The sequence below is a fragment of the Ranitomeya imitator genome, chromosome 1 (assembly GCF_032444005.1).
Source record: "Ranitomeya imitator isolate aRanImi1 chromosome 1, aRanImi1.pri, whole genome shotgun sequence".
In the NCBI taxonomy this organism is placed as follows: Eukaryota; Metazoa; Chordata; class Amphibia; order Anura; family Dendrobatidae; genus Ranitomeya; species Ranitomeya imitator.
The window spans coordinates 1,018,157,607-1,018,176,521 of NC_091282.1; the positions used below are offsets into that span (position 1 = coordinate 1,018,157,607).

General features: G+C 44.1%; 1 protein-coding gene across 1 annotated transcript in view; it reads left to right on the forward strand.

The window, feature by feature from the left end:
• The window catches only part of ELMOD2 (ELMO domain containing 2), a 58,258-nt gene extending 41,038 nt beyond the window's left edge, over nt 1–17,220 (forward strand). Inside the window, exon 9 of the mRNA XM_069743980.1 lies at nt 14,077–17,220. Coding sequence (XP_069600081.1) covers nt 14,077–14,216 — 140 coding nt within the window. The 3' untranslated portion in view covers nt 14,217–17,220. The remainder of the gene's footprint in view (nt 1–14,076) is intronic.
• Nucleotides 17,221–18,915: the final 1,695 nt, after the last annotated feature.

Genomic DNA, 18,915 nt, shown 5'->3' on the forward strand with positions numbered 1-18,915 from the left:
CACTTTGAACCCCCAAGTGCTTCATAGAAGTTTATAATGCAGAGCCGTGAAAATAATAAATACGTTTTCTTTCCTCAAAAATAATTATTTAGCCCAGAATTTTTTATTTTCCCAAGGGTTACAGGAGAAATTGGATCCCAAAAGTTGTTGTCCAGTTTCTCCTGAGTATGCTGATACCCCATGTGTGGGGGTAAACCACTGTTTGGGCACACGTCGGGGCTCAGAAGGGAAGTAGTGACTTTTGAAATGCAGACTTTGATGGAATGGTCTGCGGGCGTCACATTGCGTTTGCAGAGCCCCTGGTGTGCCTAAACAGTAGAAACCCCCCACAAGTGACCCCATTTTAGAAACTAGATCCCCCAAGGAACTTATCTAGATATGTGGTGAGCACTTTGAACCCCCAAGTGCTTCACAGACGTTTACAACGCAGAGCCGTGAAAATAAAAAATCATTTTTCTTTCCTCAAAAATGATGTTTTAGCAAGCATTTCTTTATTTTCACAAGGGTAGCAGGAGAAACTGGACCCCAGTAATTGTTGCGCAGTTTATCCTGAGTATGCTGGTACCCCATATGTGGGGGTAAACCACTGTTTGGGCACACGTCAGGGCTCGGAATTGAGGGAGCACCATTTGACTTTTTGAATACGAGATTGGCTGGAATCAATGGTGGCGCCTTGTTGCGTTTGGAGACCCCTGATGTGCCTAAACAGTGGTAACCCCTCAATTCTAACTCCAACACTAACCCCAACACACCCCTATCCCTAATACCAACTGTAGCCATAACCCTAATCACAACCCTAACCACAACCCTAATTCCAACCCTAACCCTAAGGCCATGTGCCCACGTTGCAGATTCGTGTGAGATTTTTCAGCATCATTTTTGAAAAATCCGCGGGTAAAAGGCACTGCGTTTTACCTGCGGATTTTCCGCGGATTTCCAGTGTTTTTTGTGCGGATTTCACCTGCGGATTCCTATTGAGGAACAGGTGTAAAACGCTGCGGAAACCGCACAAAGAATTGACATGCTGCGGAAAATACAACGCAGCGTTTCCGCGCGGTATTTTCCGCACCATGGGCACAGCGGATTTGGTTTTTCATATGTTTACATGGTACTGTAAACCTGATGGAACACTGCTGCGATTCCGCAGCCAAATCCGCACCGTGTGCACATAGCCTAATTCTAAAGGTATGTGCACACGCTGCGGAAAACGCTGCGGATCCGCAGCAGTTTCCCATGAGTTTACAGTTCAATGTAAACCTATGGGAACCAAAAATCGCTGTACACATGCTGCGGAAAAACTGCACGGAAACGCAGCGGTTTACATTCCGCAGCATGTCACTTCTTTGTGCGGATTCCGCAGCGGTTTTACAACTGCTCCAATAGAAAATCACAATTGTAAAACCGCAGTGAAATGCGCAGAAAAAAACGCAGTAAATCCGCCATAAATCCGCAGCGGTTTAGCACTGCGGATTTATCAAATCCGCAGCGGAAAAATCTGCAGAGGACCAGAATACGTGTGCACATACCGAAACCCTAACCCTAGCCCTACCCCTAACCCTAACCCTACCCCTAACCCTAACACTATTCTAACATTAGTGGGAAAAAAAAAATTTCTTTATTTTTTTATTGTCCCTACCTCTTGGGGTGACAAAGGGGGGGGGGGTAATTTATTATTTTTTTTATTTTGATCACTGAGATAGATTATATCTCAGTGATCAAAATGCACTTTGGAACGAATCTGCCGGTCGGCAGATTCGGCGGGCGCACTGCGCATGCGCCCGCCATTTTGGAAGATCGCGGCGCCCAGGGAGAAGACGGACGGAGCCCGGCAGGATCGGTAAGTATGATGGGGTGGGGGGGGGGAGCACGGGGGGGGGGATCGGAGCATGGGGGGTGGGAATCGGATCGCGGCAGGCGTGGAACGGAGCACGGGGGCGTGGAACAAAGCACGGGGGGGTGGATCGGAGTGCAGGGGGGGTGATTGGAGCACGGGGGGAGCGGACAAGAGCACGGGGGGGAGCGGAGCACTGGACGGAGGGGAGTCGGAGCAGTGTACCGGCCAGATCGGGGGGCTGGGGGGGCGATCGGTGGGGTGGGGGCACATTAGTATTTCCAGCCATGGCCGATGATATTTCAGCATCGGCCATGGCTGGATTGTAATATTTCACCCGTTATAATAGGTGAAATATTACAAGTCGCTCTGATTGACAGTTTCACTTTCAACAGCCAATCAGAGCGATCGTAGCCACGAGGGGGTGAAGCCACCCCCCCGGGCTAAACTACCACTCCCCCTGTCCCTGCAGATCGGGTGAAATGGGAGTTAACCCTTTCACCGGAGCTGCAGGGACGCGATCTTTCCATGACGCCACATAGGCGTCATGGGTCGGATTGGCACCGACTTTCATGACGCCTACGTGGCGTCATGGGTCGGGAAGGGGTTAAAGCCTCTATAAACAAGAATAGGACAATATCATACATTGCTTACATAATAAAGCCGCATTCCTTGGAATCAGTTCCTCTCCATCCACGGTTTCCAAAGTGTTTCAAAGGTTTTCACACTTTTCCTTTTTTCATAAATACCCTTTTCCATGTTAATAATCATACCAGACTGTCTATAACATTCCTGCAGAGTCGGCGGTACCTTACTCAACCAGTGCCTGGCAATTAACTTACACGCAACATACAATAATCTAGCTATGGCCACTTTATGATGATTTGGAACTCGGATCTCTTCCACATATCCCAAAACATATATCACAGGATCTCTTTCAATTGCACAGCCATATGATTTTCCAATTGCTTCTCCCACATCCAACCAGTATGAATTCAATCTCGTACATTGCCATAACATGTGTATAATCCCTGCCCCCTCGGACTGGCACCTAGGACACTCAGAAGTCTGTCTCAGCCCTGCCACATATAGTCTATCTGGAGTTCTATATACTCTGAAGTACATATAATTGCGAAAGTCTACCCGGCTCACTTAATGATAATTGAGGAATATACTCCATGATATCCTCCCATTTATCCTCCTCTATCCTTCCCAGCTCTTCCTCCTATTTCTCTTTTGCTTTAATAGGGAATCTATTAAGAAAGGTATATAACAAATCCCTATAAATATCCGAGACTACCCTTTTCGTTCCTCCCGTCGCACAGACATAGTCCACCAGAATATCTCTATAAATTCCCATATCAACTGTTTTGCTCTGCGCAATATAGGCATGTCTCAACTGTCCATATTGAAACCTACAGGTCTCCTGCAACACGTAACTCTCCTGCAGTGTCTCAAAGGATAACTGTCCTTGTGCGTCCTGAATCTGAGCCATATATTGAATATCCAATGCTTTACAATTTTTGAATTCCCCCATCTCAATAAATTCAGGTAATATTTCATTGTGCCATATTGGGGAGAGATTTGTTATAAGTCCCACTCCCCTTGTCTTTTTAATTGTCTCCCATACCTTTTGAATCAATGTCAAGGTAGGATAAGCTGCTCCAAACTTCCAAAATCCCCCTGCCTCCAATCCCTGAACCAATGGGTCCCTTCCCACTAACCAGACCAAAATCCGTTGAACCGAGCCCAGTCCATTCACCTCTCTCCAACTTCTCATCTGCTGACCCTGCGCCGCCAAAAAATAGATCAGGGATTGGAAGGACCAGTCTCCCCCCCCCCATCTTTAAGCCTCTGAAGCAATTCCAGCCTAATTCTTGGCTGTTTCCTCCCCCAAACAAGGTCTCGAAATATAGAAATAATGGTGTGAAACCACTTTCGGGGCAACCAAACGGGGGAATTATGCAATACATACAATAATTGGGGCATAACAATTATTTTAATTAAGTTTATCCTTCCCACCACTGAAAGGTATAGTTTGCACCACGCCTCTATTTTCTTCCTAAACCTGTCCAGCAATGGGGACAGATTCAGATCGGCGTAGCTCGAGAGAGGAAAAGACACTTGAACACCCAGATATCTGAACTTGAGAAACCATTGTCAGCTTACTACCTTCCCCTGATATTGGGATGTCATTGCCCCCTTTATCCTCTATCAAGATATTTGACTTATCCCAACTAATTTCAAGACCCGATATATCACCAAATGTCCTAAGAATATGCATCACACCCTCCAAGGCCTCTCCAGAATTTTCTAAAAATAGTAGCATGTCATCTGCATATAGGGCTATTTTCTGCTCTATCATGCCATACCGGAACCCCCTAACCGAAACCAAATTCCTAAATGTCAGTGCTAGGGGTTCCACTGCCAACACAAAAAGCAGCGGAGACAGCGGACACCCCTGCCTACTCCCCCTATATAAACCAAAACTTCCAGACAGCTCACCATTTACTCTCACCCTAGCAGTCGGAGAAGAATATAATAACCTCACCCATGAGATAAAAGTCGGCCCGAAACCAAAAGATCTCAGAACCTCCCAAAGATAGCACCATTCAACACTATGAAACGCTTTACGCGCATCCAGTGAGAATACAACTCTATTACCCTCGTTGTCCGACGGCAGCTGCAAGTTCAGGAACAATCTTCATAAATTAATCGCTGTTGACTTATTTGACATAAAACTAGATTGATCAGGATGGTCCAGATTGTGGACCACACTTGCCAACCGGTTAGCCACTACCTTAGCCAAAATCCTAACATCCGCCGTCAGCAACGAAATTGGCCTATATGACTCCGCCAATCCCGGGTCTTTACCTTCCTTTAAAATGACCACTACTATCGCCTCTCTCATGGACGCCGGCAGCTCTCCCTCCTGTAGAGCCTCATCAAAGACTATCTTTAATTTAGCCACTGAAATATCCAATAAATTCTCATATATCTCAACCGGGAGTCCATCAGCTCCAGGGGCCTTGTTATTAGTCATTGACATGATGGCAAGTTTAATCTCCTCCTTCGTTATAGGTTCATCCAACCTCCTCCTATGATAGTCCCCTATCCTGGGAAGTTTCGCCTCACCCAGGAAGTTTACAATGTCCCCCAATGTAGCCCTCAACACAGATGAATACAGTTGCTCATAAAAACTTCTAAACTCACCCAGGATATCTATTACATCTGTCAGCACAGTACCTCCATCTGTTCTTAATTTGTACACGTATGATGATTCTTTCAGTGTCGCCATTACCACCGAGAGCAAGTGACCCACTCTTTCTCCTTCTTCAAAAAACTGTAATTTCTGAAAAGCTCTTCTTCTCTCTGCTTTTTTCATATACAACTTATTAATCGCTTCCTGGGCTTCCCTTAGTCTACATTGAGTTACCTCAGAAGGGTCCGACAACATGTCCCTTTCTGCTCTTTCTAATTTCTCAATGATCTCCCCTATCATCCATCCTAGTCTAGGATTTACATCTACAAATCTCCCTAAATAGAAGGCCCCTCAGAAAAGCTTTTATTGCGTCCCAAACTACCCGCTTATCAGCGCTATCTTCATTAAAGGGGTTGTCCACTACTTTCAATTAACCCCCCAATGTATCCCCCTAGGGCCCCTAATGAATTTTGTAAATACTTTATGTTGGCGTTTTAGCCTGTGAGGGGCACTATGCCGGCGGCTGAGTCCGGGTCACGTAACCCCCAGGCTGCAGCCGCTGCTAATTTCCGCCAATGTCACATCAATTTCCAGACTCTGGAAATTGACCTGACGTCATCAGTAGGAGTGACCCAGGCTCCACCGACAGCGGTCACTCATCAAGAGTGACTGGGCTGTGGGCTGTGCTGGGATCTGCGGGCGGGGCGGAGCGGTCTGCTGGCTGTGCGGCTGGTGCTGGGGTCTGCGCGGTGGGTCTGCGGGCGGCGCTGGGATCTGCTGACGGCGCTGGGATGTGCGGGCGGGGCGGGGAGGTCATTGGTGTGTATGTCTCTGTGTGCAGGCATCGTCCGATGGGACTACAAGTTCCATCCGGCTAATGTGTTGAATGTAAAAAAAACAAAAAACAAATATACAGTACATACATACAACATACATTGCACACATACAGTGCATACAACATGCACCATGCGACATACATGTGACATTCGACATACAACATGTGACATACAGCATGCACCATGCGACATACAACATGCGACATACGACATGTGACATACGATATACAACATGCGACAAACATGCAACATGTAACATACAACATGTGACATGCACCATGCAACGTACAACATGTGGCCTAAAACATGTGACATGCGACATACATGATACATGCGACATACAACATGCAAAATGTAACATGTGACATACAACATGCAACATACAACATGCACCATTCGACATGCACCATGCGACATACAACATGCACCATGCGACATACAACATGCACCATGCGACATACAACATGCACCATGCGACATACAACATGCACCATGCGACATACAACATGCACCATGCGACATACAACATGCACCATGCCACATGCACCATGCCACATGCACCATGCGACATGCACCATGCGACATGCACCATGTGACATACGACATGCACCATGCGACATACAACACGCACCATGCGACATGCACCATGCGACATACGACATGCACCATGTGACATACAACATGCACCATGCGACATACGACATGCACCATGCGACATGCACCATGCTACATACGACATGCACCATGTGACATACGACATGCACCATACGACATGCACCATGCGACATGCACCATGCGACATGCACCATGTGACATGCACCATGCGACATACAACATACAACATGCACCATGCGACATACAACATGCACCATGCGACATGCAACATGCACCATGCGACATGCAACATGCACCATGCACCATGCGACATACAGTACATACATACAGTACAATGACATCCGAGCCCCGTTTTCTCACATATTCCATAATTGCCGTCCTCCGAGCACCCTCCGGCAGTCCTCTTATATTCCAACTAACAATTTAAATTGTGTCTCCTATCATAAAGCTTCACAAATACAAATTCCTGACCCCTTGAAATAGGATGCTGCTCCCAGTAAGTTATAAGTCCCAATTTCCAGCAATAGACCCCAGACCCCCCTCCCTCCCCAATAAACATTAACACAGTAACCCATAACTAATCCGTTGTTTTTCACCTCTTACCAGAGAGTAGGTAGTCCAGCGTCTAGCTACCCTTCCCTCAGTACCTGTAAACCGCTGTAACTAGAACACCTCCCCAACCCCTCCGCATATAGAACAACATTATTACAATAAGTCCCCTGAGAACCGCAACAACTATTAAACCAAAGTCCAGAGGTAACAATAAGGCAGCATCATCTTCATCTCCAGAATCTTCCTTTCACTTCTCACCTCCTTTGTTAGCTGTGAGCTTCTGCTTATTTAAGTCCAGCCACTTAGTGGCTTCTTCTGGTGTTGGAAAAAAGTGAACCGCCCCAGGGCTACAACCCTTAATTTCACCGGTAGAGAGTAGAATAAATCAAAGTTTCTCAATCTCCTTTTAACCGCTCCATAACTCATCCTCTGCTTTTAATCTGGGTAAATGGAGATCTTTTGGCCGTTAATGTCCTCAGCTGTACGAGCACTTCTCAATATGGCATCTCTATCGCTATAGTTCAGGATCCTAGCAAGGATAGTAAGAGGGGGGGACTCCGGCGGAAGAGGTTTCATAGGAACGCGGTGAGCCCTTTCCACCGCAAATAACTTAGACAGGTTATCAGCGCCAATCTTGTCCTGGAGCCATTTTTCAATAAATTTTATAGGGTCATTTCCTTCAGTCTTCTTAGGGATACCCACTAGTCTCACATTATTCCTCCGTGAGCGATTCTCCAGATCATCATTCTTATTAATCAAAGCAGCACATTTTTGCAGACACTGAGTATGGGACCTCTGCATTTTAGAGAGTTGATCCTCCAGCACACTTACTCTCTCCTCCACCTCTCCCACTCTCTTATCCATTTTGGTCATGTCTTTCTTTATTGTATTAACTTCTGCTATAGTCCCATCCCAGAGTTGTTATTGCAGTTTTGCATGATCTGATCAGATAATAAATGTCTTGCAAAGTGGGTTCCCCTATTATAAGCTCCTCCACAGTCTCTTGCTCCACACCATCATTTTCCCGCCTTCCTTCCTCCCCCTCTGGCCTCCCCGTACCGTGTCATCCTCTGAGCCTTCTCCTTGCACTTTCATTTTCTCTCCAGCCTGTTCCTCCTCCTCTTCAGCTGTCTCCTTCCCTGCTCTGTCCACCCAGGCATACTTTTCAAGCTTAGCAGCCACCCCTAGCCTCATTGCATAAGAGGCATTTGCAGCGTCCGCTCTCTCAGCTGCCTCCACGCTATCGGCGCCATCTTGGGTCCGGGTCACTGCTCCTGCCTTGGCGTCCTGCTGCCTTTTCTGGACCATATCCACAGCTCTGCACAGCTTCACACGTCAGGGCCGACCTGTGGTGACCTCCCTCAGCCGCACAACACGTTATCAGCTCCCAGTGAGATCTTATCTTCAGGATAAATGCAGGTTCACAGCGGAGGAGCTCCAGAAGCCGAGCGCTCACATCAGGTGCTAGGCCATGCCCCGCACGCCCCACTTTTCAGTTTTTGAATTTCCACAAAAATTTAAAATAACCAATAAATTTCGTTTAACTTCACAATTGTGTTCCACTTGTTGTTGATTCTTCACCAAAAATTTACATTTGGTATCTTTATGCTTGAAGCATGATAAAGTCATTTTTATTTTTTTTACCATTAACATGAATGTGGTGTCATTCAAAATGGCAACTAGTCTCACAAGCCTTTATATGGCTTTGTTCATGGGAAACAAGTTATAGTTCTTGTAGGAGCATGTTCGCACAATTTTTTTTTCAAGTATTTTCAGTGCAGGTTCAGTCTGAAAAAAACCCCAAACACTTGAAAAACTCTTCTTAATAATTTTATTAGAAAACAACTTCTTATTCGAGCTTTTGATCATTTAATATTAGCTTCACTTTTTAAAAAACACTAAGCGTTTAAAAGAATGGACTGATTTTTCTGGCTTTTTCTGCTATGATGCTGTTTCATACTTTACAATAGAAGTGAATAAACACTCCACAAAAAGCTTGGACGTCTTTTTAAGCATTTTGTAAGCATTTTTTAGGCGTTTTCGTAGAGCTGTATAAAGTCCGCTATGCTGGTGCTGCATCTAAGATTGTGGTACAGTGAGTTAAAGGTTCAGGATCTTCCATGTAAGTGGGACATCGTAGCAGCGAATCTCTGTCCATTTTGGAGCTGAGCTGACAGGGGATTGACAATTATAGAAGGAGCCTGAATACCGGAAACTTTTGAAAATTCCATATACAAGTCATGTAATGACCATTTTGTCCAAATTGTCTAAAGAGAATTTAAAGCAGACCATACATCAGGTAAAGGTTGATTTATTTGTCCAGACGTGTTACATTTCAGGTCTTATGTGGAGCCATTATCCAGCACAAGCAGTTCAGTGTCAATGGCATTTATACCCACAATTCCACTACCAGTTGAGATATCAGTTATACGAAATATACAGTTATATGCACATTATTTCCATTTCATAAATGCATATGAATAAGGTGAGTCCCGAGTACACAATGTCCATTTCTCCTATAAAAAATGTACATGTGCACAGCAACCACTCCCCTTTGTCACTCAATGCTTAGGTGCCAGTAATAAGTAGATTACTATGGGCAGCAGAGCAAATTTTGGAATAGATCTCCCATTGCCCACCTCTCCCCTCACCGATGATAGCATCAGTCCACGGCACGGTTTGCTTCCCCCTCTACCCCTTCCCCACTCATCATTCTGTGGCACCCCTACCCCCGCTCATTAGCTCTTCATTCTGTGCTCAGTGCTCTGCATTACACATGTGGCACACTTTTACACACTGAAGTCCACTTTTACTGTACAGTAGAACTTTTTTTAACACATACACAGGAAGGCTTTTACATACCGTATGTACATATCAAAGTATGATATGTACACACAAATGATTTTCTACAAACATATAATTTTATGCATACACACACATTTTACATACACACACTATTATACACAGTTACCCACAGTTGGGCCCAGAAGCCCCCCTATCCACAATATCCTTAGTCACTAGGTGCAGTTTCCTTTCCCAAAGTCACAGCAGCCAATATAATTCCCCCATAGTGGTTACAAGCAGCCTCCTACCTATAATTGTCACAGTACCCACCAAAGTGTAGCAACCGTGCAGTTGTCAGCCTAATATACACACACTTCCTCCCTCCATCCTGTGCTGCACACAATGTACCCCACCTCAGCTTGGAGCAGAGACACTTGTGTGAGAGAGATGTCGGCAGCCAATCAGCACTGAGCTTCCTGGCTGCTAAACGCTGATAGGCTGAACAAAGAAGCATCTGCCCCCGAGCAGCAGGGACTGAAGCTGCCGGAGGTCAGTGATTGGTCAGTTTGGCCATCTGTGTTGCTGCCAGTGCAGCCCTAAACATTGGAAAGAAGGCGGCCAGTGTGGGGGGAAACATGCCCTGCGCTGTGAATTGATTATCTTAGAGACTCTCAGAAACCAAGGTATCGATGGTCTCCGAGCACAGAGGCTGCGGTGCTGGAGCGAGGCACACTGCCTGCTTCTCTGGTAACTACAGGAGTAGCTGCGCTTCTTCCTCACTCAAGGGAACCTGCTGGTTCTGCTGGGTCTCCCAGCCCCTACTAGGCCCGGTCGCCATCCCACCCCTTCCAACTGCAATCTTTATGCTCCTGGTGGTTTCCAACATTTCTGGAGATTTCTTAGTTCAGCTTACAAAAAAATAACCATCTAAAACGTAATCTTTATTGTAAGTACTATAAAAGAAAAAAATAATCTATACCAAACTAACAATGACTAGATGCTCAGATATATCTTAGACAAATATATAAAATAAAAGCTTATTACCACAGAAATTACCAAATTATGCCCAAAAATATAACCTGTATCTTTCCCTAGATGGCCGTAGCGCCCTACCTACCCGCGGAGGGTGGCGCCCTATTAATCATGCAGATGGCGTTCAGCGACGGCTGTCCCTGTCAGGTCCTATTAATCGCTAACCCCAAATGATGCTAATTTAGCAGAATAATATAGAGCAATAGGTAAGGGCTTTTCATATGGGGCTCATGTCCGATGACTTATAAGGTTTAAAAGGACATAAATAAAACAGCAAGAAATTTAAACAAGAAGTTTACTCCTCTGCATCTCTCCCTATATATCGCCTCGAATGTTTAGCTCACCCTGCTTCTCCTGGAAATACCCCCGATCCTCCTGAGAACGTTCACTTTTGGGCAGATTTTCGCTAAAATCTAAGTATACATATATATTGGACCCTTGGATGCTTTGCACCCATACGTGAATTACATGTTTACAGTGCTGCTCCCTCCTCTTTGTTCCTGTAGCCAGAAATAGTTCTGCTCCTTATGTACATATATGACGGCTTTTTCTGAAAAGGCACTTAAAATAGATGGGTGTGTTTTAGAGTATATAACCTAAGTAAACATCTTTTGGCTATTGGGGGGTGTACAGAGCAGATTCCGAGCTGTGCACACACCCCACGTGGCAGTTGCTGACTTCTTACAGCACCGATGGAAGCTAGAACCGATTGATGATGTTTTACCACCTAAATGTCTGCAGACTTTTCATATCTAATGCAATTCTGTGGGGAAAATCTGTACTTAAAACTCAGCGTACCTACAAGAGAAGTTGATATTTTACATATTTGAAACGCCACACCGCAGATCAGTTTCATCTGCTTGTGGAAAAAAAAAAAGCACAGCGGACATGACATTTCTAGAAATACCATCCACTTTTCTGGAACTATAAGATGTTGCGTTTTTGCTGCATCAAAAACTCACTAAAAACTCATCATACGCACACAGCCCAATTGTTTTGATGTAGGTGGGTGTAGGGGAACCCTTGGCTGTCATCCACCTAAAAGAATGTGGAAAAAAACTTAAGTTCAAATTGCCACTTTTTTCCTAAATATAAAAGCACATTTGGTAGCTCCATCTTTCAAAATGCAAAATTATTCAAGCCATAATTTAAATGCCATAAAGAAAAAGAATCAAAACGCCAGAATTTTGTTTTTCAACTGTCCAAGGATACAACAGAATAAGAAGTGCACAAAAAGGCAAATGGAACCCAAAATAGTAATAATATAATAGACAACTAGCCCCGCAAAAAAGCAGGCTCTCATACAGATCAAATGTTATGCCATTTTTTTTTTGGGGGGGGGTGGGGTAAAAAGTTTTGAGTTTTTCTAAAGCGGTTGGAGAGTTACCAGAGCTACAAATTGCCACGTTCATTTTACAATGAGCAATGTAGAAACAAAACTCCCAAAAAACGATGGTGTTAAATTTTCACCATATCATTTTACTTGGATTTTTTTTCCCATTTTACAGAACATCTTTAGGTAAAGTGAATGGTGTCTATAAGAACTACAACCCCATCCTATGAATAACAAGCCCTCGTATGGCTATGTATATGGAAAGAGGAAGTTGGGAAGTTTTCTTAGTAGGGGGTGCATGAAAGTACAGAAAGGAAAACAGGCTTAGTCAGGAAGGGGTTAAACAAAATTTTATTTAATTATTCTGCCTCCATCAGTCTAAGGATATTTTTAATTAGTGCTGTATTTTATCTGCCCCTTTAAAGGGAACCTGTCACCCCCAAAATCGAAGGTGAGCTAAGCCCATCGGCATCAGGGGCTTATCTACAGCAGGGGTCCCCAACTCCAGTCCTCAAGGCCCACCAACAGGTCATGTTTTCAGGATTTCCTTTGCATTGCACAGGTGATGCAATTATTACCTGGGCAAGACTAAGGAAATCCTGAAAACATGACATGTTGGTGGGCCTTGAGGACTGGAGTTGGGGACCCCTGATCTACAGCATTCTGTAATGCTGTACATAAGCCCCCGATGTATCCTGAAAGATGAGAAAAAGAGGTTAGATTATACTCACCCAGGGGCGGTCCCGCTGCTGTCCGTGGCCTCCCATCTTGTGATGACGTCCTATTCTTGTCTTCCTGCCGCGGCTCCGGTGCAGGCGTACTTTGTCTGCGCTGTTGAGGGCAGAGCAAAGTACTGCAGTGCGCAGGCGCTGGAAAGGTCAGAGAGGCCCAGCGCCTGCGCACTGCAGTACTTTGCTCTGCCCTCAACAGGGCAGACAAAGTACGCCTGCGCTGGAGCCGCAGCGTGAAGACAAGAAGAGGACGTCATCGTAAGAAGATGGGAGGCCCCGGACTCGACCGCGATGCCCATCGGACCGCCCGCCCGCCCAGGTGAGTATAATATAACCTCTTTTTCTCCTCTTTCAGGATACATCGAGGGCTTATCTACAGCATTACAGAATGCTGTAGATAAGCCCCTGATGCCGTCGATTTTGGGGGTGACAGGTTCCCTTTAAATTTGTAGGTTTTTGGCCCAGGAATATTAGGTTTAGGGTCTCTTCAGAGAAAGGTAAACCTTGTTATGGTTGGTTGGTCAAGTTTTTGGTCTTTCTTTTCCTGCACCAAAATCATGGTTTCCATTTGCGTCTTTTTAAGTCTATTTTGTATATGTTGGCCTTGTTTTTCTTTGTATATATTAAGTTCCCCACTGTGGTCATGATTTAGGGTTTGCACAAAATTTGACGCAAATGTACTACAGAACCGTCTCACCACTGGAGTGTTTTTTATAAACCATAAAAATGTTGAACAATTTCTGCAACATTTTGAAAAAAGATGCAAGTTTTTGTTCTAAAAGTCCCAAAAATGGTTATAGACAGAAAAAAAAATTTTTGTACTAAATTCATGAAATGTGTGTACCCTTTAGACACCTTAAACTTCGGTGACTACCAAAAGATAAAAAAAAAAAAGAGAAGCAACTGTAAAGAAAAAAAAAAACACATGAAAAATCGGCCCTAAGTGCCTTCATTTTATAAGTTTATTCTACACGGCAGTAATGTAGATTGCATATGTCGTGGCATGTACAGGGTGCTGCCATATTCCTTGGTTTGCATATAGATCAATCATTGCAGCATGCACCTTCCAGGAGGTGCGGGTGAATTTTTGTAATATTTTATTTTCTTATAGCACACCTCTTTTAAAGTGTATCTGACATTCTTTCTGATTTCGGTTTTAGGCTATCTTCTGTATGAATTTGACAAGTTCTGGTTTAAAGAGGAACCTGAGAGTATTATGCATTTTAACCAGTACAGAGAAAAGTTCCATGATCAGATCAAGCATCTCCTCAGCGACCCTAATGTCATACTGACTCTTTAACAGCACTAACATAATCATAATTTATGTATTCAAAGGCTCTGTCTATCTTGAATTATTTAATGAAAATGTCCTTTATGTATTGTTTTCATCAATTTGTATACTTGTTTTACTAAGGCTGACTGACAATCAGATTCTATGTATGTTTGTATGAAAATTGGGAAATGGGTTTGCCACCACTCCCGAGTTAACCTACTCTTCATCTCCCACGTAGTCTGATGCTATAAACGAATATTATTTTTGGAGTGCTAATAGGGACGTCATTCATGTGTATGGTTTTGGAGTCTACCACAGAAAACTGTACATTTTTCCCTAGTAATATTATATAGAAGTTTGTCAACCCATCACATTTTTCCCAATTACCTCTGATCCTTCATCATGTAGGGAACCTGTCATGTACGATACTGCTATTATTCTGCAGATATATGGTTAATCTGCAGGTGAATAGTGTTAGTAAAGTGCATGACCGCCGTATTGAAAGTGCGGCACCTGGGAGAAAGTTTTTATTCCTCCTGGTAGCCGCCGGCTTTCAGTCACTCCTCGGTACCCATAGATAAATAACTGTAAGCACACCCTGGCACTTACACTGCAGATCCAGCTGTCAATTAATCACTGTAGAGTCAGCAGTCAATCAAGGTGCCAGGGCGTGCTTACAACAGTCACTTTCAGTGCTGTGAATGATGACTGTAACGGTGCCAGAAAGCCTGTACAACTGAAAACTGGCGTCTCCTGGCAGGAATAAATGTCATTTACTCCTGGGAACCACACTTTCAGTAACACAATAAACCCGCAGATGAGCCTAATCTTGGCAGGTTAATAGTGTAATCTGACAGCACATGTTCCCTTTCACTCCAGTAATCTCATCAGTCCATTAACATTCTGGATTCAGGCGTTATATTAAAAGGTTTGTATGTTTACCACGGGTTATGTCTATTTTCCATGTTAGTAGTGGTCTCCAAGCTGTTTTGCAGGACCTGTTGCAGTTTCATCTGAATGAAATGAAATCTCACCAAGATGTTTATTTTGGTGTTGGTGGGCTCCATCCTAGGTCTGGATAGCGTACCTGCAATAAAAGGACTAGGGTGCGCTCTAGGACAACCAGCTCACTACATTTTAACTCGATGTCAGAAGATCTGTTTATGTGACATTCCCATTTCAAAGAGTTTTATTTTTCCTGAATTTGCTGTATGTGTTAACTAATTTCTATCCTTTATATTTCCATTCATGGGCACATACCTCAAACTACTCTTATGGTTCTGATGTAGTTAAATGCAGATAGTGAGCACTCTTAAGAAATCTTTAATAATACCATACAAGCATTTGAATATGTTTTTGACTTTGGTTTATGTCTTTAGTTTAAAAATGGCTTGTCAGCTCCTAAAAAACCTCATGAAATAGTATGGAAAGCATTGGTCATTTGATAAAATGGGAGACTGGAGTCAGGTTTGCTCCAGGCATCAAATTCTAGATTTACCATTTGCTCCATAACTGGGTGATACCGTTGTGAGGAGTGAGGCTGTGAGAGGGCAGCATGTGAACACAATAGCCATCGGTGCTGCTGCCTCACTTTATATTCAATGTAGTTACATATGCAGCAATGAAAGATGGGTTCCTGTGTATTCCGGAACAGCAGAAGGCTAGAAGCAGCAGCATGAGACATAACGCTGGCAAAACATTAAAGCAACCCTCCAGCGGTTTTTATTTCACTGCTGGAGTAGTGCTTAAATTCCATGTCCCCTGTCCCTTGTCTGATACTCACCTTCCAGCATTTTCATGTTTTCACTACCACTTCGGTCCATCTCCTGCCTACAGTTTGTGACCTGCTGGCAGCTCCAGTGTTTAATGGGGCGAGCCAGAGGTCCCTCTTAAATGCAGGGCTATGAGAGCTTCGTTCTGGCTCTCATAGACTTACAGTGTCTTGTGAAAGTATTCGGCTCCCTGGAACTTTTTAACCTTTTCCCACATATCATGCTTCAAACATAAAGACACCAAATGTAAATTTTTGGTGAAGAATCAACAACAAGTGGAACACAATTGTGAAGTTGAACAAAATTTATTGGTTATTTAACATTTTTGTGGAACATCAAAAACCGAAAACTGGGGAGTGCAATATTATTTGGCCCCTTTAACTTAATACTTTGTTTCGCCAACTTTTGCTGTGATTACAGCTGCAAGTCGCTTGGGGTATGTCTCTATCAGTTTTGGACATCGAGAGACTGAAATTCTTGCCCATTCTTCCTTGGCAAACAGCTCGAGCTCAGTGAAGTTTGATGGAGATCTTTGCGAACAGCAGTTTCTAGCTCTTTCCACAGATTCTCGATTGGATTGAGGTCTGGACTTTGACTTGGCCATTCTTCCACGTTTGGTGTGTCTCTCAGGTGGCTTGTTGCAAACTTTAAACAACACTTTTTATGGATATCTTTGAGAAATGGCTTTCTTCTTGCCACTCTTCCATAAATGCCAGATTTGTGCAGTGTATGACTGATTTTTGTCCTATGGACAGACTGTCCCACCTTAGCTGTAGATCTCTGCAGTTCATCCAGAGTGATCATGGGCCTCTTGGCTGCATCTCTGATCAGTCTTCTTCTTGTTTGCGATGAAAGTTTAGAGCGACGGCCGGGTCTTGGTATCCAAATCCGGCTTTAGGCCATGTTCACACTATGCGGTTTTTACTGCGGAACCGCGGCGATTTTGCCGCTGCGGGTCCGCAGCTGTTTTCCATGCAGGGTACAGTACAATGTTACCCTATGGAAAACAGAAACCGCAGTGCACATGATGCGGAAAAACCCGAAAAAAAACGCGCAGAATTGCTGCGGAAAAAAAGAAGGACCATGTCACTTCTTTGTGCAGAATCGCAGCGATTCTGCACCCATAGAAATGCATTGATCCGCTTACTTCCCGCATGGGGCTGTGCCCACCATGCAGGAAGTAAGTGCATAATGTGCGGGTGGTACCCGGGGTGGAGGAGAGGAGACTCTCCTCCAGGCCTCAGGAACCATATTTGTGTAAAAAAAAAAAAGAATTAAAATAAAAAAATCATGTTATACTCACCCTCGGAAGTCTCAGCGCTGCACGCGGCCGTCCGGTCTCAGGTTTGCTATGCGACCAGGACCTTCGGTGACGTCGCGGTCACATGACCGTGACTTCACCGAAGGTCCTGGTCGCACAGCATCTTTGGAACCGGACCGCCGCCTGCAGCACCCAGGAGATCGGGACGTCAGAGGGTGAGTATACCATGATTTTATTATTTTTAACACTAGTATTGATGCTGCATATTGCTGCATATGCAGCATCAATAGTAGGGGTGGAACCCGCAGGACAAACCGCGATAAATCTGCAGGGATAACCGCAGCGGGTTTGCCCTGCAGATTTATCAAATCCGCTGCGGGAAAACCCGCGGGACAAAAAGGAACGTGTGAATGTGGCCTTAAACTTCTCCACAACAGTATCACGGACCTGCCTGTTGTGTTCCTTGGTCTTCATGATGCTCTCTGTGCTTCAAACAGAACCCTGAGACTATCACAGAGCAGGTGCATTTATACGGAGACTTGACTACACACAGGTGGATTATATTTATCATCATTAGACATTTAGGAGAACATTGGATTATTCAGAAATCCACAATGAACTTCTGGAGTGAGTTTGCTGCACTGAAAGTAAAGGGGCCGAATAATATTGCACGCCCCACTTTTCAGTTTTTGAATTTCCACAAAAATTTAAAATAACCAATAAATTTCATTCAACTTCACAATTGTGTTCCACTTGTTGATTCTTCACCAAAAATTTACATTTGGTATCTTTATGTTTGAAGCACGATATGTGGGAAAAGTTTGAAAAGGTTCCAGGGAGCCGAATACTTTCGCAAGGCACTGTACATTGGGAGCTTATGATGTAGCTTAGTCAGCTAAGCTTAAAATAGTCACCCCGAGTCCTGCAAAATCTGTGCACAAAGCTCCACTTACCATCAAATGTTGTAAAGAATCGGCCCCTTCACAGCTGGCATCTCACAACTAAGGAGACAATTTCACTGGATTTTGATCTCCTGCTGAAATGAAAATAAAATCCGTGTCCCTGTATTACTAAGAAAAATCATTTGAACTGTTATGAAGAAAGTTTTAGTGTCACTTTTATTTTATTTTTTCCCAAAATCAATGGGCTTTCTTAAAGTCAGTCTGTTCTTTAATTATTGAATGTTGTCCATTGCTGGCAATGGGATCAGATGTGTAACCTTACTACACTACTAGTTCCTTGTACTGTTACTAGCGATTGTGTGCATTTCACATATTTTCTCATAATGGTGTAGGTAAACTGTAATTATTGCCTCCAAAACATGGCATAGTCTATTGTTTTCCATCTGACAGCTCTTGCCCTGCACTTTTTTCAGTGGAGAGAGGAGGAAGAACCACTAGGAAGGTCTGTCTGGCAGCACTTGTCTTCCCTGTAAACAAAAAGATCGACCATTTAAAATTCCATCATCTGTCCGGTGCTCCCCGTACACATAAGATGGTCGGCTGAAATCTGCAGATTTGGACGACTTATTCCATCTCTTCTAATTACCAGGAGGCCATTGCTCACTTGTTTTTAAAGGGAACCTGTCACCCCCAAAATGGAAGGTGAGCTAAGCCCACCGGCATCATGGGTTTATCTACAGCATTCTGTAATGCTGTAGATAAACCCCCGATGTATCCCGAAAGATGAGAAA